Here is a 26384-nt window from a genome sequence, read left to right as displayed (position 1 = left end):
ACCAAGTGGTCCTAGAATGTCACAAGAGGGCTCATTCTAACGGAAATGAAAAGTTCTAGTGCCCTTTTTAAGAGACCAAAAAAATTGGAGGGCATCTAGGCCCCCTCCCACGCTCATTTTTTCCCTAAAGTCAACGGATCAAAATTTTGAGATAGCCATTTTGTTCAGCATAGTCGAAAAACATAAAAACTATGTCTTTGGGATGACTTACTCCCCCAAAGTCCCTGGGGGAGGGGCTACAAGTTACAAAGTTTGACCAGTGCTTACATATAGTAGTGGTTATTGGGAAGTGTGTAGGCGTTTTCAGTAGGATTTTTTGGCTAGGGGGAGGGGTTGAGAATAGATGGATAGGCTGGGGCAGCTTTCCATCGAGGAATTTGTCATGGTAGAAGAAAATTTCCATGAAGGGAGCGCAGGATTTACTAGCATTATTAAAAAAAAAAACAATGAAAAAAGAAATATGAAAAAGTTTTTTTCAGCTGGAAGTAAAGAGCAGCATTAAAACATAAAACGAACAGAAATTATTACCCGTATGAGGGGCTCACCTCCTCCTAATACCCCGCTCTTTACGCTAAAGTATTTTTAGTAATTTCAACTATTTATTTTACGGCTTTGGTGATTCAGGGGTCATTCTTAATGAATTGGGACAAAATCTAAGCTTTAGTGTAAAGAGCGAGGTACTGACGAGGGGGCGAACCCCCTCATATATGTAATAAAAACATGAGAATACAAAACTTCTTTACGTAAGCTAATTTATAAGTTACGTATATCTTTTACTAAAAAAAAGATTCGTTAAAAATTAGAAGTTCTAGTTGCCTTTATCTTAATTAACCAAACAATCGGAGGGCAACTAGGCTTCCTCCCACGCTCTTTTTTCTCAAAATCATTCAATCAAAATTATGAGAAAGTCATTTAGCAAAAGAAAATTAATAAATATGCAAATTTCGTTTTAATTATTCCTCTGCGGAGAGCCAAAATCAAAACATGCATTGATTGAAAAACGTTCAGAAATTAAATTAAAAAAAACAAGTTTTTTTAACTGAAAGTAAGGAGCAAAATTAAAACTTAAAACGAACAGAAATTACTTCGTATATGAAAGGGGCTGCTTCCTCACCAACATCCCGCTCTTTACGCTAAAGTTTTTTACTGTTTTAAAAAGAAGAGTTGAGAGAAAGAGTCAAACTTTAGCGTCAAGAGCGGGATGTTAGTGAGGAAGCAGCCCCTTTCATATACGAAGTAATTTCTGTTCGTTTTAAGTTTTAATTTTGCTCCTTACTTTCAGTTAAAAAAACTTATTTTTTTTTATTTAATCGCATGAAAACCCGAAGTCTCTGGAAGGTGCCAAACGAGTGACATTCTCGAGCCAAATTGGGAAGGGTATTTCATATAAAATGACGCGCAACAAAAGGATTACTAAATAGTAGTTTACAAGAAGTAAAATCGTACTTTATTCCATTTTCATTCAACTTTCGGACAAATCAGATTTCTGTTAGCCTTGGTTATTGCTTTCAGTCGCAATGAGCCGAAATTCAAATTGCTTTCTTACGATAAATTAACGTAAATCTTAAAAGGAAGAACATGAAATCTCAATTCGTTCGCAGAATTCAAAGGAAGAATTTAAAATAACTCTAAAAATTATACATGGTCATCCTTATAATTTGTAGTTCGACTCATTCAACTAAGACGGAGGAACTTCTTTTTTTTAGTAGTAGTAGTATTAATTTATTAACCAAAGGAAATAACACAGACAAAATCAATCGGTAGCACAACAAAAGCGTTGCTTGCGAGGGTGTTACTAATAATTACTAACCTTGTTATCTAGTACACACTCAAGAATTGAAGTTAGGTTAATCATAATGAAATATACCAAAATATTACGAAAATATAGTAATTTAGTAACAAAATTATGCAAACTACAACAAAGAATTATGGAAGGAAGACGGGGGTGTCTTCCCCGTCTTCCAAAATACCTAATACCAACCAAATACCAACTAACCTAACCAAAATACCAACTAAATATTTAATTATAATATACCTGCAATGTAGTATGCCACCAAGCCGAAGCTAATTGTCTGGTATATAAAAATCATGAAAACTGGTTCTTGTCGAATGTTCGCAATATAAATTCTCGAGTGTGTGCTAGCTAATAAGGAAGTAGCAAGACGCGTTCAGTGCTACTAGCCGATGAGTCCGAATAGGCTCCCCATTTAGTAACCATTACCAGAAATTGTAGAACATTTGAAACAGAATTTAGCTTGTTTAGAGCAAATAATAATAAGAAACTCGTCCTTTCTCTATATATATATATATATATATATATATATATATATATATATATATATATATATATATATATATATATAATTCACGTTTAACATTACGGTTTTGTTTTTGTCGTCACATTTCTTTTTGGGCGCAATAAACGCAAATTAATGACAAAATTACAGAAATGGCAACGACGGCGAAAAAAATAGACCGAATTGCTAAGATTAGTGAATTACCGAATTACTTAATAATCCGAATTACTAAGATTTTGCGGGACCCATTATACCAATTTAGGCTAAATATAGTTACTGAAAAAATCTTAAAGACTATATACGACATGCCTTTTATCTTTGTAAAACAAGCTGGATGTCCTGACTAGAAACACTGGTTAATGATAGAGAAAATATCGATCCCGCTTTGTTATCCAACGACCACATTTCCTTTACAGAATAAGGACAAAGTCGTCAAAATTCCCAAGGACAAACGCAACAACTAATGATGTCTAAATAAAACATTTCTTTTGTGAGAAAATTATACTATCCTTTCTTCTCGCTAATATTTAAGCCTTAAAATGTTTACTTCATTTTTACATCAACCTCAGTGACTCAACGAGGTGCCAGCTAGATATGGCAACCCTGACCTCGCTTTAAGTACTTGAACAGGATTAAGATTGATATCGACTAGAAGGCCAAAACAAGCCTCCTTGAAAAGTGACTTTCTGTTTATTTGCTAAAACCTTCATTGTCGTTATAATAGCAGAATATTTCATATAAATCAACAATCCGTAAACAAAAAATTAAATTATTTATGAACAATCAAGTGCATCAATAAAACCAGTAGTGTATTTGTTGCAACTTTTACCTGGAGTTCATAACCAGCGTTGCCATAATTTTGAAATAAACTGTACCAATTTTCCGACTAAAATTGTACCACAAGAGATTAATTTTCACCATCGATACAACATTTTAAAAATTTCGGAAATTTTCGATGAGCTAAAACTTGATGAGCTAAAACGTACGAGGCAGAAAAAAACAAGTAAAACCATAATGTACACGAAAATGTGCATTGTACCGAAAAAGTCGCAAATGTACCCCGCAGGTACTTGTATAATAAACCCCCTACCGCTCAAGTTGTTCATTCATTGACGCATTATAGAACCGTTTTTTTTTTTTAGTTTCTTTCAGCTAAGCGTGAGACAAGACAAAGAGAAGTGACGGAATAGACGGAATATATAATTTGGGCTATATATTTGCACATTAGGAGAGGGGGGGTAATGTATTTGGACAGTGAAGTTAGAAAACAGAGAAGTGACGGAATAGACGGAATATATAATTTGGGCTATATATTTGCACATTAGGAGAGGGGGGGTAATGTATTTGGACAGTGAAGTTAGAAAACAGTTCTTACAACATAATATGCAGAATAATTGTACGACCCACTATACTTCACTTCCACCCCCCTAGTGTACACATATATAGCCCATATTTGTTTCTAAAGTATAATATTTGTATCATATATTTGATATGTTTCACTACGATTGAGCGTCAGAGAAATATATTAGGAAAATATTAGGTAGGGGGTATATCATACAATTACCATACCGCATTGTACCATGGCCTTTAAATTTTGCCTAGAACGTTATAACTGTACTGCGTTGGCAACGCTGATCACCGTGAGTGCAGACAAGAGCAGAACCGGTAGCAAATTAAATGAAAAAGTAGCGTTTTGTAATTGACAAAAGAAATCAACGGAGTATGAAAATCAAATGAGCTTCCTGTTTTGTGACCAACCAGAAATAGGTAATCTTAGACCGCGGATCACGGCCACAAATTGACAGTGCAGTTACCTTTACTAATAGTCAATAATAATTTTACCATGTTTTATGAACTACAGAAGGGTCAAGCGACCAAACAGAACAGCTTCTACAGCAGCTGTATCCTAATCTTTTTTTTTTTGGTGAGTTCTGAAACAGAAGAACTTGATCCATATTTTATTGAACATTAGAAGGAAATGGTCAAAGTGGAAGGCATGGTTGTACAAAGATAATAAGCGGAAGAAAATTAAAACAGAAAAGGATAAAATAGTAGTTTCAGAATTGGGCAACAAGGAAAATGCAGATTGCTTGTTGGAATTACCTTAAAATGAGTTTTTAGACAATCTTTCATTTAAAAAAAAACCATCAGGAAACATGTAGACAGATAATTTTTACCAAGAAGCTTCTTCCCGCAATCGTCATTCTACTCAGAATAATTTCCCTGAGGCCATTTTTTTATTTAAAAAGTAAATAAATACAACGTCAAGATTATTGCCAAATTCATGCACCAAACAAGTGCCAAACTCAGAGATAGAAAAAGGAATAGATACCAGATTCTCGCTAGGTGGTATCAATCTATTCTATTCTTCCATTCTAAAATATAGCTTGACCCCGGGTTAACGACAGTTTACTCGGGCACCCCAATTGGCAAAATCCTGGGTACGTCCCTGCAATGACTCACTCCTTTATCTGTAAGTTAGTGCCAATTCTGACTACACAGCCTTGGTCACTAGCCACATTTTCAATCAAGAGCAAGGGTATAGATATTATTAGATCGGGGGAGGGAACACGGATTCTCCATCGTTTATCTCTGAGGTATTCAAATCAGATCTTTTTTCTGAGGACTTGCCTAAATTATGTTTTTATAAGCGTGATTGGCTGCGGATAATGAGTCAATCAAATAATTTCGTGAAAATTATAAAGTCGTCGAATGATATCCAAACCTGTTGAGAGGGAAAAAACAATCACCAGCATAAATTTGGCTAAGCTGAACGGTTTACTAAAAGCTAAACGGGTTTCCGCTTGATGCCAATTTACTTGAAACAAAAGAAATAGGAAGTTTTCTCTGCAAATATTAAAATAACAGCATTACATACTCTACAACTACAAGATCAGATGAACGAGACAGAATAACTGGAACTTTATAAAATCTTTTAAATATATTTTTAATTTTTATGGTTATTTACTTAGGTTTCGGGAATGGTTTTCGAGTAGCCTAAGAATATGCTAATATAGACAAAAACAATTAAAAACCAGTATGAACGAAAACATCATAAGGACAGAAAATGTAGTTTAAAAGCGCAGGGAGAAATTCCGTCCAATTCTCTTCCGCAACAAGGGAGCATCAAAGATTTCTTTGGGGGGGAGAGGGATGCGAGAAAAGAATATTTTAAAAACACATTAAAAATTCGTTTACATGCATTTTCGTTCCGTTTTTACAAGTTGAACAAAAATTTGTTCCCACAGGATACGGCCTTGTAAAAATGAAATAAAAACAAAAAATATATGGGACAAATTTTAACAAAAATGATATATATCCATCACACATGCAGACATATACATACGGCAACTCAACAGCGTAACAATCGGTTTTTGACAATTACCTCAGAAATGTCAAAATATCAGAAGCAGCCTTTAGACCTGAAAGGAATAATTTTTGAAGACCCTGTTGGTGTTGACAACATGACTGACAGGTTTTCATTGCCAAGATCCATAAAATGCGTTAGTCAAGTACGTATTGAGGATTCTTGGTCAAGGGTGTATCCAGGAATCCCCCCTAATAATGTAGATAAAAAAATTATTATATAGCCCATGCCTCTTGACTATCCGGATATAGAAACCCCTGCCCTCCTCCATAAAGAGATGGAGATTCGCCCCTGCCCCTGTCTCCCGAAAATTGTCAGGCCAAATTTTAACACAATTTTCAGTTATTAACAAAATTTTCCTTCATTAACAAAAATTATAATATATTAAATCCGACTTTCCTTACTTTAGCCTCTGAAAAACTATGAATTATCTCGTCCCAAGTGCTTGCTGTTAATTCTGTAATTTGGTCTACTTACTATTTGATTAAAATTCAACTTAAAATTGCTTAAATTCGGTCTACTTGGTTTTGTTTTCAGGGAATGGTGTTGAAGATATGACAGAAAAGAAAATTTTGGATTTAACTTACTTAGCCTATACTTAAAGCGAACTGCACCGTCTACTTTATTTTAACAAAATTAGATTTCACAAACCGCAAAATTATAACCGTTAGATTGTTTATTTAAAATTTGCCCCCCCCCCCTAAAATTTCTATACCCGTGGCAAGTCCCCTATCTACCCTTCTCCAAAAAAAAAAACAGCCTCTGAGTGGTAAAAACTTTGATCTTTGAATAAAAACAAATGTTCTTGCTTCGCGAGTCATCTTCTCCCAAATTTAGTTCCAAATCAAAAGAAAATACAAAGGAAAACACATTTTGGATTTCGAGTAGGGAACAATACAGTTTTCTCAGCACAGTCTGATGTCTAAAAAGTATTTATTCCTAAATTTTAAATTATGGCAATTTGAAATAATTTTTTCGGTTCAATTCTGCTTTCTAGGACTAATGACACAAAGGTTGACATGGCTAAGGCACGTTCTGCGGATGGAAGATAACATATTGCCAAAGATTGTTCTTTTCGACCAACCGTCTAGGGCGAAACGAAAAGCAGGTCGTGCTCGGTTGGGATGGGAGGATGTCACAAGGAACGATTTAAGGGATTTGGGAGCTTCATAGGAAGGTGTAAAGAAGGAAGCTTTGAATAGATTTGGATGGAGGAGGAGCGTGCGTAGCTGTGTTGGACTTAAGCGGCTTGGTGCTGCAGTCGGTTGTTAGCAATAGTAGTAGAAATAATTTCCAGCGGATATTTTCGGTGATCAGTAAAATTGTATTTTAGAGGGGCAAATTATTTTAAGAATTGGACATTGATTCAAAAAAGGCGCCAAAAAGTAGTATTATTTAAAAAAGCGTATTAATCTCAACATTGTTCTTAAAACATCCTCGCATATGAGCCTGTTCAACATATATATATATATATATATATATATATATATATATATATATATATATATATATATATATATATATATATATATATATATATATATATATATATATATATATATATATATATATATATATATATATATATATATATATATATATATATATATATATATATATATATATATATATATATATATATATATATATATATATATATATATATATATATATATATATATATATATATATATATATATATATATATATATATATGTTGAACAGGCTCTTTTTTTTACATAAAAGAACCTTACCTCGATATCCCTTATAATTTGTGGGTAAAGCTTCCTATAAAATGTGTGACCTGGGTGACTTGTCCCTGGCTTTGGCTTAAATAAATGCTTCGCCCTGAAATAAACAAAAATTAAGTAAGTACAGAATATATATATATATATATATATATATATATATATATATATATATATATATATATATATATATATATATATAGTGAAAGACCTCATACATTCTTGCCTTTGTCTAACTTCTCCGTATAAAGAATAATGGCATCCGCTGTACCGGAAAACCATGAAAACCTTACCAGTAAACTTACAATAACGACTTACAGAAAATTCGTTATTGTAAGAAAAGTCTTTAGCAGAAAAGAGTGAGTTCTACTCTCATTCTGTACTTTCACTAAGGAAAACTTCTTTTTTATTTAATTTACGTTCGTTCTTAGAGAAAATTTTTATTGCATTAGGCTAAGGGCTCTCATCAGTGTGTGAACTGCCCCCGACCCCTTTCTCGAGGTTTATGTTAAAGGTTTATTTTAGTATAATATTGCTCCGAGAATGATAATTGTTCCTGAGACAGCTCATCATTTAAATTTTTCAGGGAGGGGGAGGGATGCGGTCTAAAATCCCGATTACATGGACTGACAGTTACAACATCTGGGCCTTCTTCTTGAGGTTTCAGAATACCCTCTCAAATTAGATCTAGCTGAGTGGATTAGTGCGCTGTATTTAGGATTCTTTTTCCAAGAGGGCGAGGGTTTGAATCCTAGCGTACACAATTATTTAGTTTAGGATAGGGTCAGCGGCCTGGCTCTGTAAGCTCAGACAGAGTCAATCCAGCTCTAAATGGGTACCTGCAGAAATCTGGCGAAGGTAAACAGGAAGATCCAATCCAATGTCTTAATCGTTACGTTTGCCTCTGTAATAAGAGAGAAGTTGTCACCCCGCATAACCCATATTGCGGTTAAAATCGATATATATATATATATATATATATATATATATATATATATATATATATATATATATATATATATATATATATATATATATATATATATATATATATATATATATAAACTGGAAGTTAGAAATGTGAACCTTCTTCTTGAGGCTTCAAAATACCCCCTCCCTCAAATTAAAGTGAAATCCACAGGTTTTTCCTAAGTAGTTCGTGCGCAAGTATAGCCTACACTACCTTGCATAAATCAATGAAGAATTAAATGGGTCAACTCAGTCAAAGAGAGTGTAAACATTACTCTATATCGACTATTTATTTTGTATGCACTCTACACATGTTTAGGAACGAATTCGCCATCATGCGGAAATGTGAAGTCTGAAACTTGGAGGCAAAATAAATAGCTTTCGATAGTTCTAAATCGTATGGCTATTGCAGAATGTTTACTTGATAGGATTCTGGTCCTCTTTAAGGTCTAATTGTTGTTTAGCACAACAAAAATGGAGAAAATTGCCGCTTAGCTGTGGCACAGATGTATTTTATTAACGTACTTAAAAGGGGCAGTAAAACTTTCAGTTTCCATTCCACTGCGCCTTCTATCAATACGCTACGGCCACTGGTTGCACACAACCACCCCTAAAAAGCAAAAACAAAAAACAGCTAAACAAATAAACACGCATCCATGATCACTCGTCGTTTGAGGGTGATACCAGCCCCCCTTTTAAATAAGGCTACGTTTCTTATACTAATGTCTTTTGATGGGCAACATCAAACTTATTGAGTCTAAATTTCTGTAGATATTGTAGATATAATGGAAATATTATTATCAAACTGTAAGTTACGGAAAAAAAATTACAAAACACAAAAAAACTTGATTATATGTATTTTTGTCACTTGTTTTTTAAGAGTCAGACAAAATTTTTGGAAGGGGGGATTCAAACCAGGTGAACCTCACCCCTCCCCCTAGATACGGTCCATATAGAACACAGTGCCATACACGCAGTGTTATGGTTATTCGTTACTTGGCAAAGACTTAGACATAACCTCAGGATTAAGTTTTACAAGACAGGTTTATTACGAAAAAGTATGAATGGTTCTGGGTTGCTAACTGTTGCAGGGTTGTAACTCAGGGTTGCACTAATTTTTGTCACCTTCAGACTGTCGTATCGTGCCTTTTACCATCATTAAGACTGAATATAAAAATATTTGCTGTCTTATCCTGAAAGACATAGGCCTACTAGTCTAAAAAGAGCATAAGAATTTTTTTTATTTCAAAAAGGCTTTTATTTCCTATCTATTTCCAAAGATCTCTTGGTGCACTCGGAAATATCGTACCAAACAGTAGATTATCGTAAACTGTTTGATTTCAAATTTTCTGAGATAACGGTGGAAAATACCAGTTTACAGCAAGAATAAATTAAAAAGCTTCTTCCAGTGGGATGCATAAGCATGTTGTTTGGGAGAGGACAAATTAGCAAATATAAGCAATAGGACACAGTGTGTTGTCTGCAGTATGCCCTGAAGGAAAATTTTGGCTCTTAAACACCAGTCTTTGGATTTATATCAGGGGATAATTCCCTTCCTTCTTTGTGCAAAACACAAAAATTATGGAAGCAAAGATGAAATAAAAAGAAAAGGTATCGATGCCCCTACAGAAAATGTAATGTCACGAAGAGGTCATAAATTCCCTATAGAAGGGAGTGCATTGGCATAAATATTTCTAAATCATGAAAATACCAACCGTATTGAAATAGTTACTTTATCTAATACAATTTGATCGAAGAAAACAAGAAAGCAATTCATTGAAAAAAGCAAAGTTATGATAACTAAAATTAAAGGAACTAAGCCTTGGCACAAACGCGAAATTTTTTCAGGGTGGGGAAACTAAAAAAAAAAAAAAAAAAAAAAAAAAAAAAAAAAAAAAAAAAAAAAAAAAAAAAAAAAAAAAAAAAAAAAAAAAATCTTTTTGGTAATTGGAATAAAAATGGTCCGAAAATCTGGGAAAAACTGTAATTTCAGGGAGACAAGCCCTCCACCCTGTGAAGACTACGTCCCTGTCTCTTCCAAACAAATAAGGGACAAGATACTTTTAAGTGGCATACAGCTAAACCTCAAATTAGTTTTGAAAATTTTATTTCACTGCCAAGATTCTCACTATTTCTGAAAGTTTTATTCCTCCGTTTCAATCGTTTTTTTTTTATTTTTAGTCACATTTCTTTAAATTAAAACTTATCCCCCTTTATTACTTCTTTGACATTTACTATGATAATTTACAGCGAGTACGTAGGGTTATAACAAAAGATGGTGGCATTGTCAATGGGTTTAATGAATGTAGGCAATCTCATTAACAGGAATTACTTGCGACAATCATTTTTTTATTTACTTATTTACTTATTATATTATTTTTTTGCCAAGTTCTTGTAGATTTTAGTCACAAAATTTCCCCTGGTAACAGGCTACTACTAAATATGTTTGGCAGTAACATTCAATTAATAAACAAGAAGTTCAAGTTTGAACTTGAAAAGGGTTCAACGATCAGAACTTGAAGACCCGGCCTGTTTAGGTAACAGCTTGAAGTTTCCAAGCCTAATTTAACTCGACGAGGTGAACCAAATCATAAATTGTAAGGATGGCTATTCACGATTTTAGAATTTTAGTGTCATTTATTTTTAACTACCCCTTTGCATTCCACTATCCCCACAGCACATAAAAATATATTTCAAGCCTGTAAGTCCAGTTTACATGTATAGTAAGCAATGGTGTGGCCAGTTTTTATCCGAAGGAAGTACTTTTTCGGGAGGGGGAGGTATTAAAAGACAAAAAATTAAAAGACACATAAAAAGTTTGAGTGTATGCAATTTTGTAATGATTTTACAAGTCGGGCACAATTTTGGGAGGGGGTTCAAACCTCGTAACCCCCCAGATGTGAAGTTGATGCTTAGCTAGAAATTAAAGTAGCCTATAGACATAATGTGTTTCTATTAATCACATTTCGTTCTTTTCTTTTTACAATCAGCCTTGACTATATTGGCCCAAAGTCATAAACGCTAGAAATTCATGTTAAGCTAAGGACTCATATGCACAGAGCTATACTCCCCTACATGTTCATCTATTAGCTCCGGTTTTGTCGCAAAAAGCAATTTAGAAGTTTAGGTCATTAGATGTTTTTAAAGGTGGCAGAATCTGGGTTTCCACTAACCCAAAGATGAATCACTTCAAAAATCGTTCATAATACATTAAAACAGAGAAAGATTCCAAAACAAATAATCATACTTAAAGTAAAATTTTCATTTTTATTTTGTTTTTTATTTCCTAAATAATCTAACTGATTATCAACATGCAACAAGTTTCGTGAAGAGAAATCAACATGCAACAAGTATAGTGAAGAGAAATCAACACGCAACAGGTTCCAGGAATAAAATAAGTTTCAAGAGGAGAAATAATAAATGTACTAGTTTCATGAAGACAAAAAGCTTGCTGCGTGCTAATTTTTCTTATGAAACTTGTTACGCGTTAATTTTTCCCTTCGTGAAACTTGTACACTGGTTTTTCTCCTCGTGAAACTGATTTGTTCATGGAACTCGTTACTTGCTGATTTTGTTCCTGAAACTTGTTGCATTTTGATTTTTCTCTTTGTGAAACTTGTAAATTAATTTTTTCTCCTCGTGAAACTGATTTTATTCATGGAACTTTTTACGTGTTGATTATTGTTCGTGGAACCTGTTATGGGCTGATTTTTTGTTCGTAAAACTTGTTGCATGTTGATTTTTGCCTTCAGGAAACTTGTAAATGGATATTATCTCCTCGTGAAACTGATTCTGTCCGTGGAACTTGTTGCGTGCTGATTATTATTCGTGGAGCCTATCGCGTGCTGATTTTTGCTCGTGAAACATGCTGCATATTCATTTTTTTCTCTTCGTGAAACTTGTCCATTTATTTTTCTAGCAATGAAACTGTTTTGGTTCATGGAACTTGCTGCGTTTTGATTTCTTTCAAGAAGCTTGTTGCGTACTGATTTTTGTTCGTGAAACTAGTTGAATGCCGATTTTTTCCTTCGGGAACTTGTACATCATGAAACTTGCTGCGTGGTGATTTTGTTCCTTGAACTGGCTACATCCTAATTTTTGTTCCTGAATCTTGTAAAACGTTGATTTTTCTCCTCGCGAAACTGATTTTGCACATAGAAATCATCGCGTGCTGATTTTGTTCATGAAACTTGTTACATGTTAATTTTTCTTTTCTTCGTGAAACTTTATTGATTTTTTAAATCAATAAACTTTATTGATTTATTGATATTGATTTATCTCCTCGTAAAACTAATTTTGTTCATAGAACTTGTTGCGTACTAATTTTTGTTCGTGGAACTTGTTTCGTGCTGATTTTATTCGCGAAACTTGTTGCATGTTGATTTTTCACTTCGTGAAATTTGTACATTGATTTTTCTCCTTGTGAAACTTATTTTGTCCATGGAACTTGTAGGTACTTATTTTTGTTCCTGGAACTTGTTACGTGCTTACTTGTTATGTGCTGATTTTTATTCATGGAATTTGTTGTGTGCTGATTTTGCTCGCAAAACTTGTTGCATGTTGATTTATCACTTCATGAAAGTTCTACAACGATTTTCTCAACATGAAACCGATTTTGTTCATAGGAAATGTCGCGTGCTGATTTTTGTTCGTGAAACTTGGTGCATGCTGATTTTTGTATAAATGGCGACGAAGACTACAATTCGTCGAATACCACATTTTTTTCTTGAAACTGATTTGCTTCGTAGAAATTGTCACGTACTGATTTTTGTTCGTGGAACTTGTTGTGCGTTGATTTCTGTCCTTGAAACTTGTGCAAGCTGATTTTTTATACAAACAGCGAAAAACACCAAACTCCGTCAAAGACAACACATGGACATTTTTGTTCGTGAAACTGATTTTGTTCATGGAAACTGTCGCATGCTGATTTTTGTTCCTGGAACTTGTTACGCGCTGATTTATGCTCGTGGAACTTCGTGCATGCTGATTCTTATACAAATAGCGACGAGGACCAAACTTCATCGAAGACCACATATGCTGATTTTTTGTTCGTGAAACTTGTTGCATGTTGATTTTTCTATTCGAGAAACTTGTAAATTATTTTTTTTCCTTCCGAGATTTATTTTGTTTAAGCAAATTTTTACATATTGATTTTTGTTTCTGGAACTTAATGCGTGGTGATTTTTTTTTGTTCGTGAAACTTCTTGCATATTGATTTTCCTAATCGTGAAACTTATACATTAATTTTTCTCGAACTGGTTTTGTTCATGGAACTTGTTGGGTGCAGGTTTTTTCGCATAACTTGTTGTGTGCTGATTTTTGTTCGTGAAACAACTTGTATTTGATTTTTCTCTTCTTAAAAGTTGTATATTAATTTTCTGATCGAATTAAAACTGATTTTGCATATGGAACTTGTTCCATGTTGATTTTCTCTTCGTGAAACTTGTACATTGATTTTTCTCCTCGTGAAACTGATTTCGTTCACGCAACTTGTTGCGTGCTCATTTGTATTCATGGAACTTGTTGCGTGCAAATTTTTGTTCGTGAAAGTTATTGCATGCTGATTTTTCTCTTCGTGAAACTTGTAAATTGATTTTTCTCCTCATGAAACTGATTTTGTTCATTGAACTCGTTGCAGACTAATTTTTTTGGTCGTGGGATTTGCTCCGTGCTGATTTTTCTCTTCGTAAAACTTGTATATTGATTTTTCTCCTTGTGAAACTGTTTTTGTTCATGGAACTCGTCGCGTGCTTGTTTTGTTCATGAAATTTGCTAAATGTTGATTTTTTTCTTCGTCAAACTGTACACTTTTTTTTGGGTCATTAAGTTTGGTGCATGTTCATTTTACTCTTCATGAAACTTGTACATTGATTTTCTCCTCGTGAAACTAATTTTGTTCGTGGAACTTGTTGCGTGTTTGTTACTGTTCGTGGAGCCTGTAGCGTGCTGATTTTTGTTCGTGAAAATTGCTTTTTGTTCATTTTTTCTCTTCGTAAAACTTGTTCGTTGACTTTTCTCCGCATGCAACTATTTTTGTTCATGGAACTTGTTACGTGCTGATTTTGTTCATGGAATTGTTGCGTGCTGATTTTTGTTCAAAAAACTTTTTGCATGTTGATTTTTTTTCATGATACTTGGACACCGATTTTCTCATCATAAAACTTATTTTGTTCAAGGAACATATTGCTTGTTGATTTTTGTTCGTGGAACTTGTTGCATATTGATTTTTGTTAGTGAAACTTGTTGCCTATTGATTTTTCTCTTTGTGAAACTCGCATACTGATTTTTCTCCTCGTAAAAATGATTTTGTTCTTGGTACTTGTTACGTGCTGATTTTGTTGTTTGTTTGCGGAACTTGATGCATGCTGATTTTTTATTGTGACACATGCTGATTTTTTCGTGAAAAATTGTCCATTGATTTGTCTCCACGTGAAATTGATTTTGTTCATGAGACTTGTTGCGTAGGGATTTTTGTTCGTGGAACTTGCTGCGTGCTGTTTTTCGTTCATGAAAATCTGCTCGCAGCAAGTTCCGAGAGCAAGATCAGTTTCACGAGGAGAAAAATCATGTACAAGTTTCACAAAGAGAAAATTCAACGTACAACAAGTTTCGCGAACAAAAATCAGGACGCAGCAAGTTCTATCGACAAAAATGAGTTTCACGAGGAGAAAAATCAATGTACAAGTTTCGCAAAAAGAAAAATCAACATGCAACAGGTTTCATGAATAGAAATTAGCACGCAACAAGTTCCATGAAAAAAATCAGCGAGCAACAAGTTCCATGCGCAATATCAGTTTCACGAGGAGAAAAATCAATATGCAAGAGGCTTCACGAGCAAAAAAATCAGGACGCAATAACTTCCAGGAGCAGAAATCATCACATAAGAAGTTCTATAAAAAGTTTCCCTGAAAAACCATGAAACTTCAATGTACAAGTTTCACGAAGAGAAAAATCAGCATGCAACAAGTTCTATGTGAGTGCTTATTCTTCCAATGCAAAATGATAGTGATTGAAAACCGTATAATAAATTAGCTATTGTCAATGACCGCCATAGATTACCACGGAAGCAGTTGCACAAAAATTCTCTGTCAGAAAAAGGGTCAGAAACGGGGAAATGGAATTGGATATCACTTTATTAAAAAATTGAAAAGACGTCTTAGGAACGATGATGGGGTGACAGAGCGTCAGTATTGCAGTACAAGTTCAAGTTCTGCTTATTTTCATAAAATAACAATAACAAAAACAATATACCAAAGGGCTCAATGGCCCGTTATTTGGGATTTGGCATATAATAAATAAAGAATCATAAAACTTATCATAAACATACTAATCAACATCTAAATATAAATTTATAAGGAAAAGAAATCAATTCACCAGCAGTCCCTACGAAACAGCGAACCCCACATCATCCGACAATAAAATACAAATTAAAATTCTCTGTGTAATCGAGGATACAACACCAACAAAGCAACAGGTCAAAAAAGAAAAAAAAACATAAGAAACATTTAATAGGAAGCCTTTAATAAGAAACTTTTCATCTGTCTCTTAAAGGAGCCAAGTGTTCGTGACTGCCGGATCTCAGCGGGAACCAAGTTCCAAGCACGCCCTCAGTCACAGCCAGGCCGAAGTCTGAGCGAACCAAGGGACTAGCTGGAATCATCACATCCTCCCGGTTATGAACCATATACAAATTTACTTCCCCTACTAGTTTGAGCAGTCCCGAAAAACAAAATGGGAGATCTCCCTGGAAGTATTGATATGCCAACGAAGATAGAGATAAAACATAAATATATTTAATCTTGAGGGGGTGAGAAGTATAAAAGACGGGGGATAGGGAAAGGATATAAACGCTTTAATTTTCGCATAATCCCAAGTCCACGGGAAAGTTTCACTCTTATTATTTGAACATGCCACTTAAATGATAAATTTTCATCCAAAAGAACTCCCAGGAATCGCACATATTAATCCGAGGGACAACTTATGGAGCCTCTTGGTGTATGAAGCTCAGTAATTGTGGCACAGCTCACATCTTTACGAGAAAAAATAAGAAGGTATGACTTTTTTACATTTAAAGTTAGTTGATTTATGTCAAACCAAGAGAGTATTTTCTCAGCCATTGCTTGAAGCTTTAGAATAAGGGATGATTCATCCGGATCTGCAGCACCTAAAGCAGTGTCATCTGCAAATGCTATTAATTCTCCTCGACTATCAGATTTGAACACCAACATACTCTCAGAGTAAGATTTGTGACACAATCCACAGCAAACATTGTTAATTGGGGTGTTAAAAAGTCGGTAGAGATGGTTCACATAGATGAGGAAGAGGGTTGGCCCAGGAATAGAACCTTGGGGTACTCCGTATTAAAATGGAGCTTTTTCGTCTGTAACTTCCGTGGCGATAGATCTGTCAGTTAAGTATGAAGAGAACCAAGACAATGCTTCCCCATACACACCAAGATGATAAAGTTTACCAATGAGAATCTTATGTGTTAGGCTGTCAAAAGTTTTCTTTTCATCAAGAAAAATGGCTGCAGGAATAAGATTATAATCTAAAGATCGTCGTATAATCTGAAGAAGTCTATTACAAGCATGTTCTGTAGAATACTTTGCGCGAAACCCAAACTGATACAATGGCGCATTTGATTCCAAAGATACAGGTAGTCAAAAAAATAAACAGTTAACATAGATATTTATTTTGGCCGATAAGAGTGTCCCACAGCAAAGCGGCGTTTTCAGTCATACCGTCGTGCATAACAACAATTCTAGCCAAAAGAAGGCCAAAAAGCAATTATGTGAAATTTCTGAGATGGTTAAATGATTTAGAATTATTGAAAACTATACTCATATCAAAGTCCAGTTTCAGAGGCGGTAGTGCCGTATGGTAGCGCATTCATTTCTCAGGGTGCGGGTAATCCTACAAAATAAACGGTAACAGACATTTACTTTAACGGTTAATATGAGTAGATAATCCGGTTAAGGCTTTAAAAAGTTGTCTACCGAATAGAGCTTCAGCTATTATAGAGAAGGGTCGGTGGTTCTTTGTGTAGGTTGGGGGAGAGGTGTGTCTTAAGCGTCAAAAAGTACGTTTCTAACTCTTGGAGGGTCTTCAGATGAATGTAGGCAAATTTTCAAGCGTCGCCGCGTACAACACTAGTTAAGGGTAAATTGAGCGATTTCTTGATTGTTTGGATTAAACGCGCAATTTTGCGTATGTTATAGGTCCTTGCGAACTTCCAACTTAGTTCATGTTTCGGTATCCAGTAATTTACAAGCCAATATAGTAAAGATCATGTTTGATTTTCAATTGGCTAATCCCATAGCCTGGTCAATCAATTTCCAATCTTTTGGTCATCAAAGTACCTTTGTCCTTCAGGACCTCTACACTGTCATGACTAGTCGAAAATCGACCAAGCGATTTTTAACGTGTCGGTAGATTCAATTCTGGATAAAATAAGCATCCATTTCTATCACCTCTTCCGGTTGCCTCAAAAAGAGAATTGAATCTTTCTAGATAGCGCTGGCGCTGACATTTGCCATTCCCCGGTTAAAATGGATGTTGGTAGTCCCACTGGAATAGCTCGCTAAGGCCCCATTGGAATTGATTTCTAGGCCCCCGGTGGAATTGGATGTTAGGGGTCCCACTGGAATATCTCACAAAGACCCCATTGGAGTTGGTTTCTATGCCCCGGTGGAATTAAATGTTAGGGGGACTGGTGGAATTGGATGTTAGGGGACTGCAGGAATTGATTGCTAGGGGGTGGTTAAGCCACATAATGCCGCGGTGGCGTGAATATGCATAGCCATGGCTCAAAGACACGTAGCATTTCCATGAAAACTTCTCCAAAATAACTCTTAATTTGGTTTAAATTTATCTAATTATAACCCCTTCTCTGTTATTGGTTGCTAGCCCTCTGCCCCGTTAAAATTTCTCCCTACGGGATGGACCAACCATTGAGTGTCACACGCTGGGGATTGGTAGGAAATAATGAAAAGAAAAATCAACAAAATATAGAATTAAGTCACATTCGTGTACCCCCATTTTTCTATATTTTGATCTCTAAACATTCTCTAAGAAGGAGTATTTTCATATGTTTTGAACAAGTTTATATCTTTCTCTAATAAAACATTTCTAGAAATCCTCTAAGAAGGACCCTCCAAAATGCTAGGATCATATCCATAAGAAGTGTTGAATCGCTTTTTCTGGGTTTATAATACCCTTCTAAAGTATAGCAAGCAGGTGAACTTCAAATGTAATCAAACTCTAGGAATCAACTTTCCCCTCTGCATCTCAAGTATTGCAGTCATAAGAAAAACACGTAATCAATAGCTTAATCATTCTAGTAAGCGAGACATGAAAATTCTCAGCGTGTAAAATTTGTTATATCGTAGAATCTATTCCTGAAAAATAATGTTAGAAATACATTGCTGGTCCAACTGTCTAAGGAGCAGTTGGGTTGGATGGAAAGGGCCCTTTCGAATCCTAATAGGGACAAAAATCATTTGAATATAAAGGTTACCTGAAAAAAAGTTACCTGCATTGAAAGAAAAAGAAATTCCAAAGAAAAAAATCTTAAAGTATTAACTTGCAAAGTGACACGAGATTGCGTCACTCCCAATAAATCCATCAAGTCACGCATGATTACGTCATCCTCAATTTAGGCAAACAATCTTATATTACGTGACAGACACCATCATATCGTAGAAAACATTCCCTATGATGTAACAGAGATACCGTATTACGTAAGTGTACTCAACACGCGCGTTTTTTTAAGAATCAGAAAAACTAAGACATTAACCTTAGAAATCATAGGGGGTAAAGAAGCCCAGAAGGTTTTTTCTAGGCCCTCATAAGTTTTCAAACATAACATCCAAGGGAATCCTGAGTTAGCGTGTATTTTTTAAGAAACTATTAAGTACAAACCAAGGAAATCCTGATTTAGCGTAGGTTTTGTTTAAGGAAACTATTAGGTAAAGCCCAAGGAAATCCTGATTTAGCGGGCCCCCTGTAGGTTTTTGTAAGAATCTTAGAAATCCTGGAGTAAGGAAGCCCTGAAGGTTTTTTCTTAGCCCTCGTAGGTTTTTATACACTCTATATTATGTAACAGGCAAAAGTAAACATTCCCTATGGCGTAACATGCACCTCCGTCTCTTGGAAAACATTCCCAATGACGAAACGTGCGTCTTGAGGGAATCACCGTTAAGCCTTCTTCGTGATCTTGTCATTAAAGGAAGAAAAGAGTAGTGGCTATGGATGTTGTCAAAACTATTGAAAGGATTCTACTCACAACCTAATATATCTTTAATTTGCAATATTTGTAGCAACAAAATAAGTTAGAAAAAAGCAAAATCTAGCTTGTTCTTTTTAATCTGCTGTTTATCCTTTATTGTCATAATATCCTGTTTAGAGAGTTTGCTTCTTCATACAGAAGACACTCATGAAGCCCAAAGAGCCATTGAACGACAAGAGCATTTGACTCTTAGTACTTGATTATCTAATTTGATGCTTATAAGGGAAGAAGAGAAGAGATTTTGAAACATTTGCTAAAGAAGTGTGTACAAGCAAGGCACTCCAGCAATGGGGAGCGGCTTCGGCTCCATTCCCCTCCCAACAACTTGATAACTTCCCCAAGAAGAAGGGGGTTAAGCATGAAAAAGGAGCATTTTCACAAAACTATTTCTCAAATTCTAAAATGTAGGGGGGGGGGGTGGATTTCTGACCAACCTTTCCCTACCCCCTCCTGTGTACAGGTAAAATTATTCTATGTTGTTTCTTAGTGAGTTATCACAGTTCTATTCAGGAATAGGGTCAATTGATTTCAGAAATAAAGATTGAGTCTTTACTATGTACACCAATACATTCTGGGTATTCAAGTCCAGTTACATTGGTCGTGGTCATCCCAAGTCCCAAGCACGGCAGCAGCAGTGCAACATCCACAGACGGATTCAATCATGGGCAGAATTACCAACCCATGAAATTAAAATAATGAAGCCATGAACAAAACAAGAGCTAAGAGCTTATATAGTACTTGTGACGAGGTCGGAAGACCCAAGAGCCAAGAGCTCATATAGTATGAGCTCTGGCAAAATTCTAAGAATCAATAGATTGCTTTTAAAAGGAAAATCAGAAGCTTAATGCCGGTCGGGATTTAAAATAAGAGCTCTGAGTAACGAGGTCCTTCTAAATATCAAAATTCATTAAGATCCGATCACCCACTCGTAAGCTAAAAATACCTCAATTTTTCTAACTTTTTCTCTCCCTTTAGCCCCCCCAGATAGTCGAATCGGGGAAAACGACTTTATCAAGTCAATTTGTGCAGCACTCTGACAAGCCTACCAATTTTCATCGTCCTAGGACGTCCAGAGGCACCAAACTCGCCAAAGCACTGAACACCACCCCCTAACTCCCCCAAAGAGAGCGGACCCAGTCCGGTTACATCAATCACCTATCTACAACATTTATAAGCGTTTTCCAAGATTTCCAGTTTCCCCCTCCAACTCCCTCCAATGTCAACATATAAAGCCGGGGTTCGAAATAAGAGCTCTGAGAAATGAGTTCTTTCTAAATATTAAACCATTAAGATTCGGTCACCCATACCAAAGTTAAAATACCACAATTTTTTTAATTTTTCCGAATTAACAACCCCCAGCTCCCCTGAAGAGAACGGATCCGTTCGAATTATGTCAATCACATATCTATAACTTGTGCTTATTCTTCTCATCAAGTTTCATCCCGATCTCTCCACTCTAAGCGTTTTCCAAGATTTTCGGTTTCCCCCTCCAGCTCCCCCCAATGTCCCCAGATCTGGTCGGGATTTAAAATGAGTTATAAAGCACAAGATCCTTCTAAAGATCAAAATTCATTAATATCTGATAACCCGTGCGTAAGTTACAAATGCCTCATTTTTCTAATTTTTCTGAATTACCCCCACCAACCCCACCAAAGAGAGTGGATCCGGTCCGGGTATTTCCGTCACATATCTTGGACTTGTGCTTATTCTTCCCACCAAGTTTCATCCTGATCTCTCCACTAAGCGTTTTTCAAGATTTCCGGCCTTCCCCCCTCCAATGACACTGGATCCGGTCGGGATTTAAAATAATAGATCTGAGTTACGAGGTCCTTCTAAATATGAAATTTCATTACGATCCAATCACTCTTTCGTAAGTCAAAAATACCTCCTTTTTCTAATTTTCTAGAATGAACCTCCCCCCCCCCCAACTCCCGCAAAGAGAGCGGATCCGTTCCAGTTATGTCAATCACGTATCTAGGACTTGTGCTTATTAATTCCACCAAGTTTCATCCCTTTTAGGTTCCCCCCCACAACTCCCCCAAGTGTCACCGGGTCCGGTCAGGAGTCAAAATAAAAGCTCTGAGAAACGATATCCTTCCAAATATCAAATTTCATTAAGATCCAATCACTCCTTCGTCAGTTAAAAATAACTAATTTTTTCTAATTTTTCAGAATCACCCCCCCCCCAACTCCCCCAAAGAGAGCGAATCCGTTCCAGTTTTGTCAATCACGTATCTAGGACTTGTGATTATTTATTTTCCACCAAGTTTCATCCCGATCCCTCCACTCGAAGCGTTTTCCAAGATTTTAGGTTCCCCCCCCCAACTCCCCGCAATGTCACCGGATCCGATCGTGATTTGAAATAAGAGCTCTGAGACACGATATCCTTTCTAACATCAAATTTCATTTAGATCCGATCACCCGTTCGTAAGTTAAAAATACCTCTTTTTTTTTTCCCGATTTAACCGTCCCGCCACTCCCTCTCCCCCTAGATGGTCGAATCGGGGAAACGACAATTTTTAATTTAATCGTATGGTTCCTGATACGCCTGACAAATTTTATCGTCGTAGTTTACCTGGAAGTGCCTAAAGTAGCAAAACCAGGACAAACAGACCGACAGAATTTGCAATCGCTATATGTCACTTGGTAGATACTAAGTGCCATAAAAACATACACAAAACAAACCCACACAATTTCAGTTTTTAAGGAGGGGGCATATTAGATCATTTCCCAAGAGGGCAAAAAAAACGTATAAATCTTAGGTCACAATTATAAACCTCAGGAGACCCCCCCCCCATATAAAAGCATAGATTTCTTCTCGGATGTGTAATAACTGATTTTATTCACTAATAATTACTCTCACCTCTCTCATCTACTGGGTACAAAGGAATAACCTAAGGATTCCTGATCCTCAGTGGCCAGTTGTAGCAATTAGGGTAAAAACTGCAGCAATTAGGGTAAGTTTTATCATGAAACAATGCTTGAGGTCTGTAACTAGTTATAATCATATCCAGCTTACCAGTCTTTTCTTTCAGAGAGACCCCTCCATAGCGAATCCGTTCTCACTCTCCTTTCAATTAATTTCTTCCAAAGCATACCCTCGGCAACCACCCTTCTCCACTCTTTACATACTTGTTCAGCTGACCTTAAGCTTTCTGCATCTAAATAGCTAAGGATATTTTCTGCAACATGGTCCAGTCCTTTTTCTGAAATGAACAAAAAAGAAAGGATAAGACCAAAATATGATACCTAGCCCCAAACAAGGGGTACCCATGATGTCGGTTCAAGGACCTCCTTATTGGCGAAATAAAACTTTACGAAGGTCACCATCTAATAGGTCTTTTGTACATTTTAGTTAAAACAAAGTTTGTTCAGATCCGTTCAAAGAAAACTACACATGAAATGACACAGTAAACATCGGATATTTTTTCTCTTTCTGAACTCATATTTATCCCATATTTCTCACAAAATACGGGAAACGATCCTTGCACTTTTAACGTACGGAAATTTTCATCTATATTTTAGCATCTATCATTACTTCGGCGGTTTCAAATAAGCCCGAAAGTTTATAAAATTTAGAAGAAAACCATTAGCATGATTCAGTATAATTTAAATGTAACTAAAAAATAAAAAAAAAACTGGTTTTATGTCGTATTTCCATACTGAAAAAAAAGACAACAAGCCAACATCCAAGGAACCCTCTTTTAACAACAAGCAAAACTCAAGAATAAATATAACATTATAAACTTTTATGTAAGTCAAAAATTTTTAATTTTTTAACAAGCAAATTTTTCTTATTAGTGCTTACTTGTGGATGCCAGTGGTGCTAAATTATATATGGGGACACACTTGCCCCCTAGATGTTTTAACGCCCCACTCTACTTCACCCCCACTATGATTTAAAAAATATACTGAAATTTTCATTAAAAAAGACAACCTTTTTTTTTGGTATTTCCACTGAGAAAAACTTTCAGGGGTATCTTCGCTTAAAACAAAATCGAAAAAAAACTCCTGCCTAGATTTCGAAAATGGATTTTCTCCCCCCTCATTTTTGTGAATTGACACCACTGGCGGCAGCCAGGCCCATTGCGTAACATCGTCTCTCCAATGCACGTTATGAAACTTAACAGCTGACTTCACCACGATAGTCTACTTAATTTTATATAGCATTTAGATCCCTTGTTTCTGTGCTGGACTAATGCATTTCGAGTTGCAGTGAGTTTTGTTCGAATACTATTGCTGGGGGCTTATCATTCCCTATTTTCTTTATTTATTTATTTATTAAATCCTTAACTGGTCGGATGAGGTATTAAATAAAAAAAAAATAAGCTTTTTCAACTGAAAGTAAGAAGCTACATTAAAACTTAACACGAAAAGAAATTATTATGTATATGAGGAATTACGCCCACTCGTCAATACCTCACTCTTTACGCTAAAGTTCGAATTCTGTTCCAATTTTTTAAGAATTACCCTGAATCACAAAGGTCGTTTAATTAGAAAAAATAGCTCTTTTGTAATTACTTAAAATATTTTCCTATTCTCTCGTATGTATTTGAAGTGTTAGTAAAGGTTAACCGAGAAAAGTTCGTCAAATTTTTTGCCATAACATTTTCATTTCAGGGTTTATTAGACCCCATCCAACCACTGACATTTTTTTTTCTACCCTACAAGATTAGGTTAATAAAACTAATGGTAAGCACAATGCCTGTCGTATAATCATGAAAAGGGCATCTGTGGTCTTAAAGCTATTACATGTCCTTCAGGACTGGGGTCAGTGGCGTGACTCGGTAAACTTAGTCAGAATAGACCCAATTCCAATTTAATATACAAATAAATCCAGGGAAGGCGAAGAGAAAGAGTTTGCAAAATTACAGGATGACTGGCCCCCAGTCCCCACTTGCACTTCCTGGCTAACGCGCTAAGAAACGGAGATCCAGATCGTTGTTTTGGACTGTAAAGACGGATCCTGTATTTTACTACATATTTCAAACGTGGATACGGACCGGCAAAACTTAGAGCCTCTAGTGTGTACCGAAGAACTGAGCTCCGGAGCAGAAAGAGTAGATAAAATACCAGTAAAGATGTATGCTATGCTGGTGAAGACATATATATATATATATATATATATATATATATATATATATATATATATATATATATATATATATATATATATATATATAAGAACATGTTAATCCACTGACTCCACCAACAACAACCTCTGCGTTCACCATATCATCTCTTAAGCAACATTATCCCCTCTAAACGGAAATAAATACATCAATTTCCAGCTGAAATACTTGATAACAGTGTTAAAATAGAATGTAATTGTTATATTACAGTGAACCTGTGAGAAGAACTCCCTCCCTCGTTACGCTTCAAGGTGAAGCGTAACCTCGGGGGGGGGGAGTATGTCCAACGACATTACACCACAAGTTCCACAATCACTTCAATATCCTTTCAACCATAGCCACCTAAAACAAAAAAATAAAATAAAAGTATTAATCGTTATACTTACTTGGTAAAAGTGAAATAAAATCTCTCTGAAGCATAGGCTGAAGTACGGTATTTATATGACCGTGCTGGTAATGACACATTCGACCAAGCAACTGCTCCACAAACTCCACCTGATCTCCCTCCGGCCATCCTTCAAACAATTTGAGGCAAACAGCTCTATCCTCCTCATATTTGGCCGACGATTCTCTCTTCTTACTAGTTGGTAAAATTGTCGTCACTGTGTCAGGAACAACAGACATAGGACTACCAGGACAAATCTAAAAGAAGCAAAAAATGTCAAAAATAGTTCAGGCACCCGCAAGGGGGGGAGCAGACCTGTTATTTGGCTAGCTTGCCGAAAAAAAAACTTGGGGTGCAGCCACCCAAGAATTTCTGTCTAAGAGACATAGAAAAAAGAATACATGAGAGAATAGGTACACGACAAGGAGATGGAAAAGCCACAGCAATTATACATTATCTTCAAAGAACGTATCAAGAGTTCATTAAAAAATAAACTCAATCAACAGATGCAAAATCTCTTAATTAATACAAAATATAATTGGACTAAATGATATATGTTCATCCCAGTATATTTTCGAAAAGGCACTTTACATACTATCACTACCAACACATTAGCAGTCCTTCTACCCAGTAGATATTTAACTGTGGTGCTGTTATAATCATTGTACGCTCTTTCGATTATAATCATTATGGGTATAATCAAACATACCCATATAGCTATGTTTTAGTATTATGCCCGAACTCTACCATAGTTACACCTTTAGATAAAAAGAAAGCCAAGACTTATGAAAGACATTTGTCTTTCCTTGATTTCAACGTCAAAGTTTTGACATAGAGGAAGAAAACTAAAATCAAAAGAAATTTGCTTAAAAGCTTGCATCAACATTGATTGTTTTCTCAGCTGTTACCAATTAATACTATGTATCTGTATCTTACGCCAGTCATCTTACACATGCAAAAATAGCTGTTTTAAGTATCCATATCTACTATTTTCAAAAATTATGCCTTTTGTCTTAAATCTGATTGGTTAGCAGCATATTTTATGCTTGAAGGATAAAAATTGTTGAGCTTGAGGAATATGGAGCAAGATAATTATATAGTTTAGTTTTGATTTTAACAAAATATAAATACAATGTGTCAATGCACTAGGCTACTCTTATCAACCGTATCAATTATTTGCGCCCTAAATACGATATTCC

The 26384-nt window shown here is 35.6% G+C and overlaps 1 protein-coding gene across 1 annotated transcript in view; it reads right to left on the bottom strand.

Moving 5' to 3' along the window:
• The window catches only part of LOC136041746 (beta-TrCP-like), a 90466-nt gene that overhangs the window by 43274 nt on the left and 20808 nt on the right, over window positions 1-26384 (bottom strand). Inside the window, exons 2-4 of the mRNA XM_065726500.1 lie at window positions 25187-25442; window positions 22688-22874; window positions 7419-7512 (exon numbers count right to left, since the gene is read on the bottom strand). Of these exons, the coding sequence (XP_065582572.1) occupies window positions 7419-7512; window positions 22688-22874; window positions 25187-25442 (537 nt within the window). The remainder of the gene's footprint in view (window positions 1-7418; window positions 7513-22687; window positions 22875-25186; window positions 25443-26384) is intronic.

Source organism: Artemia franciscana, unplaced genomic scaffold (genome assembly GCF_032884065.1).
Source record: "Artemia franciscana unplaced genomic scaffold, ASM3288406v1 PGA_scaffold_36, whole genome shotgun sequence".
In the NCBI taxonomy this organism is placed as follows: domain Eukaryota; kingdom Metazoa; phylum Arthropoda; class Branchiopoda; order Anostraca; family Artemiidae; genus Artemia; species Artemia franciscana.
Note: the sequence above shows the minus strand (reverse complement) of the source record. Positions and strands in the feature narration are given on the sequence as shown.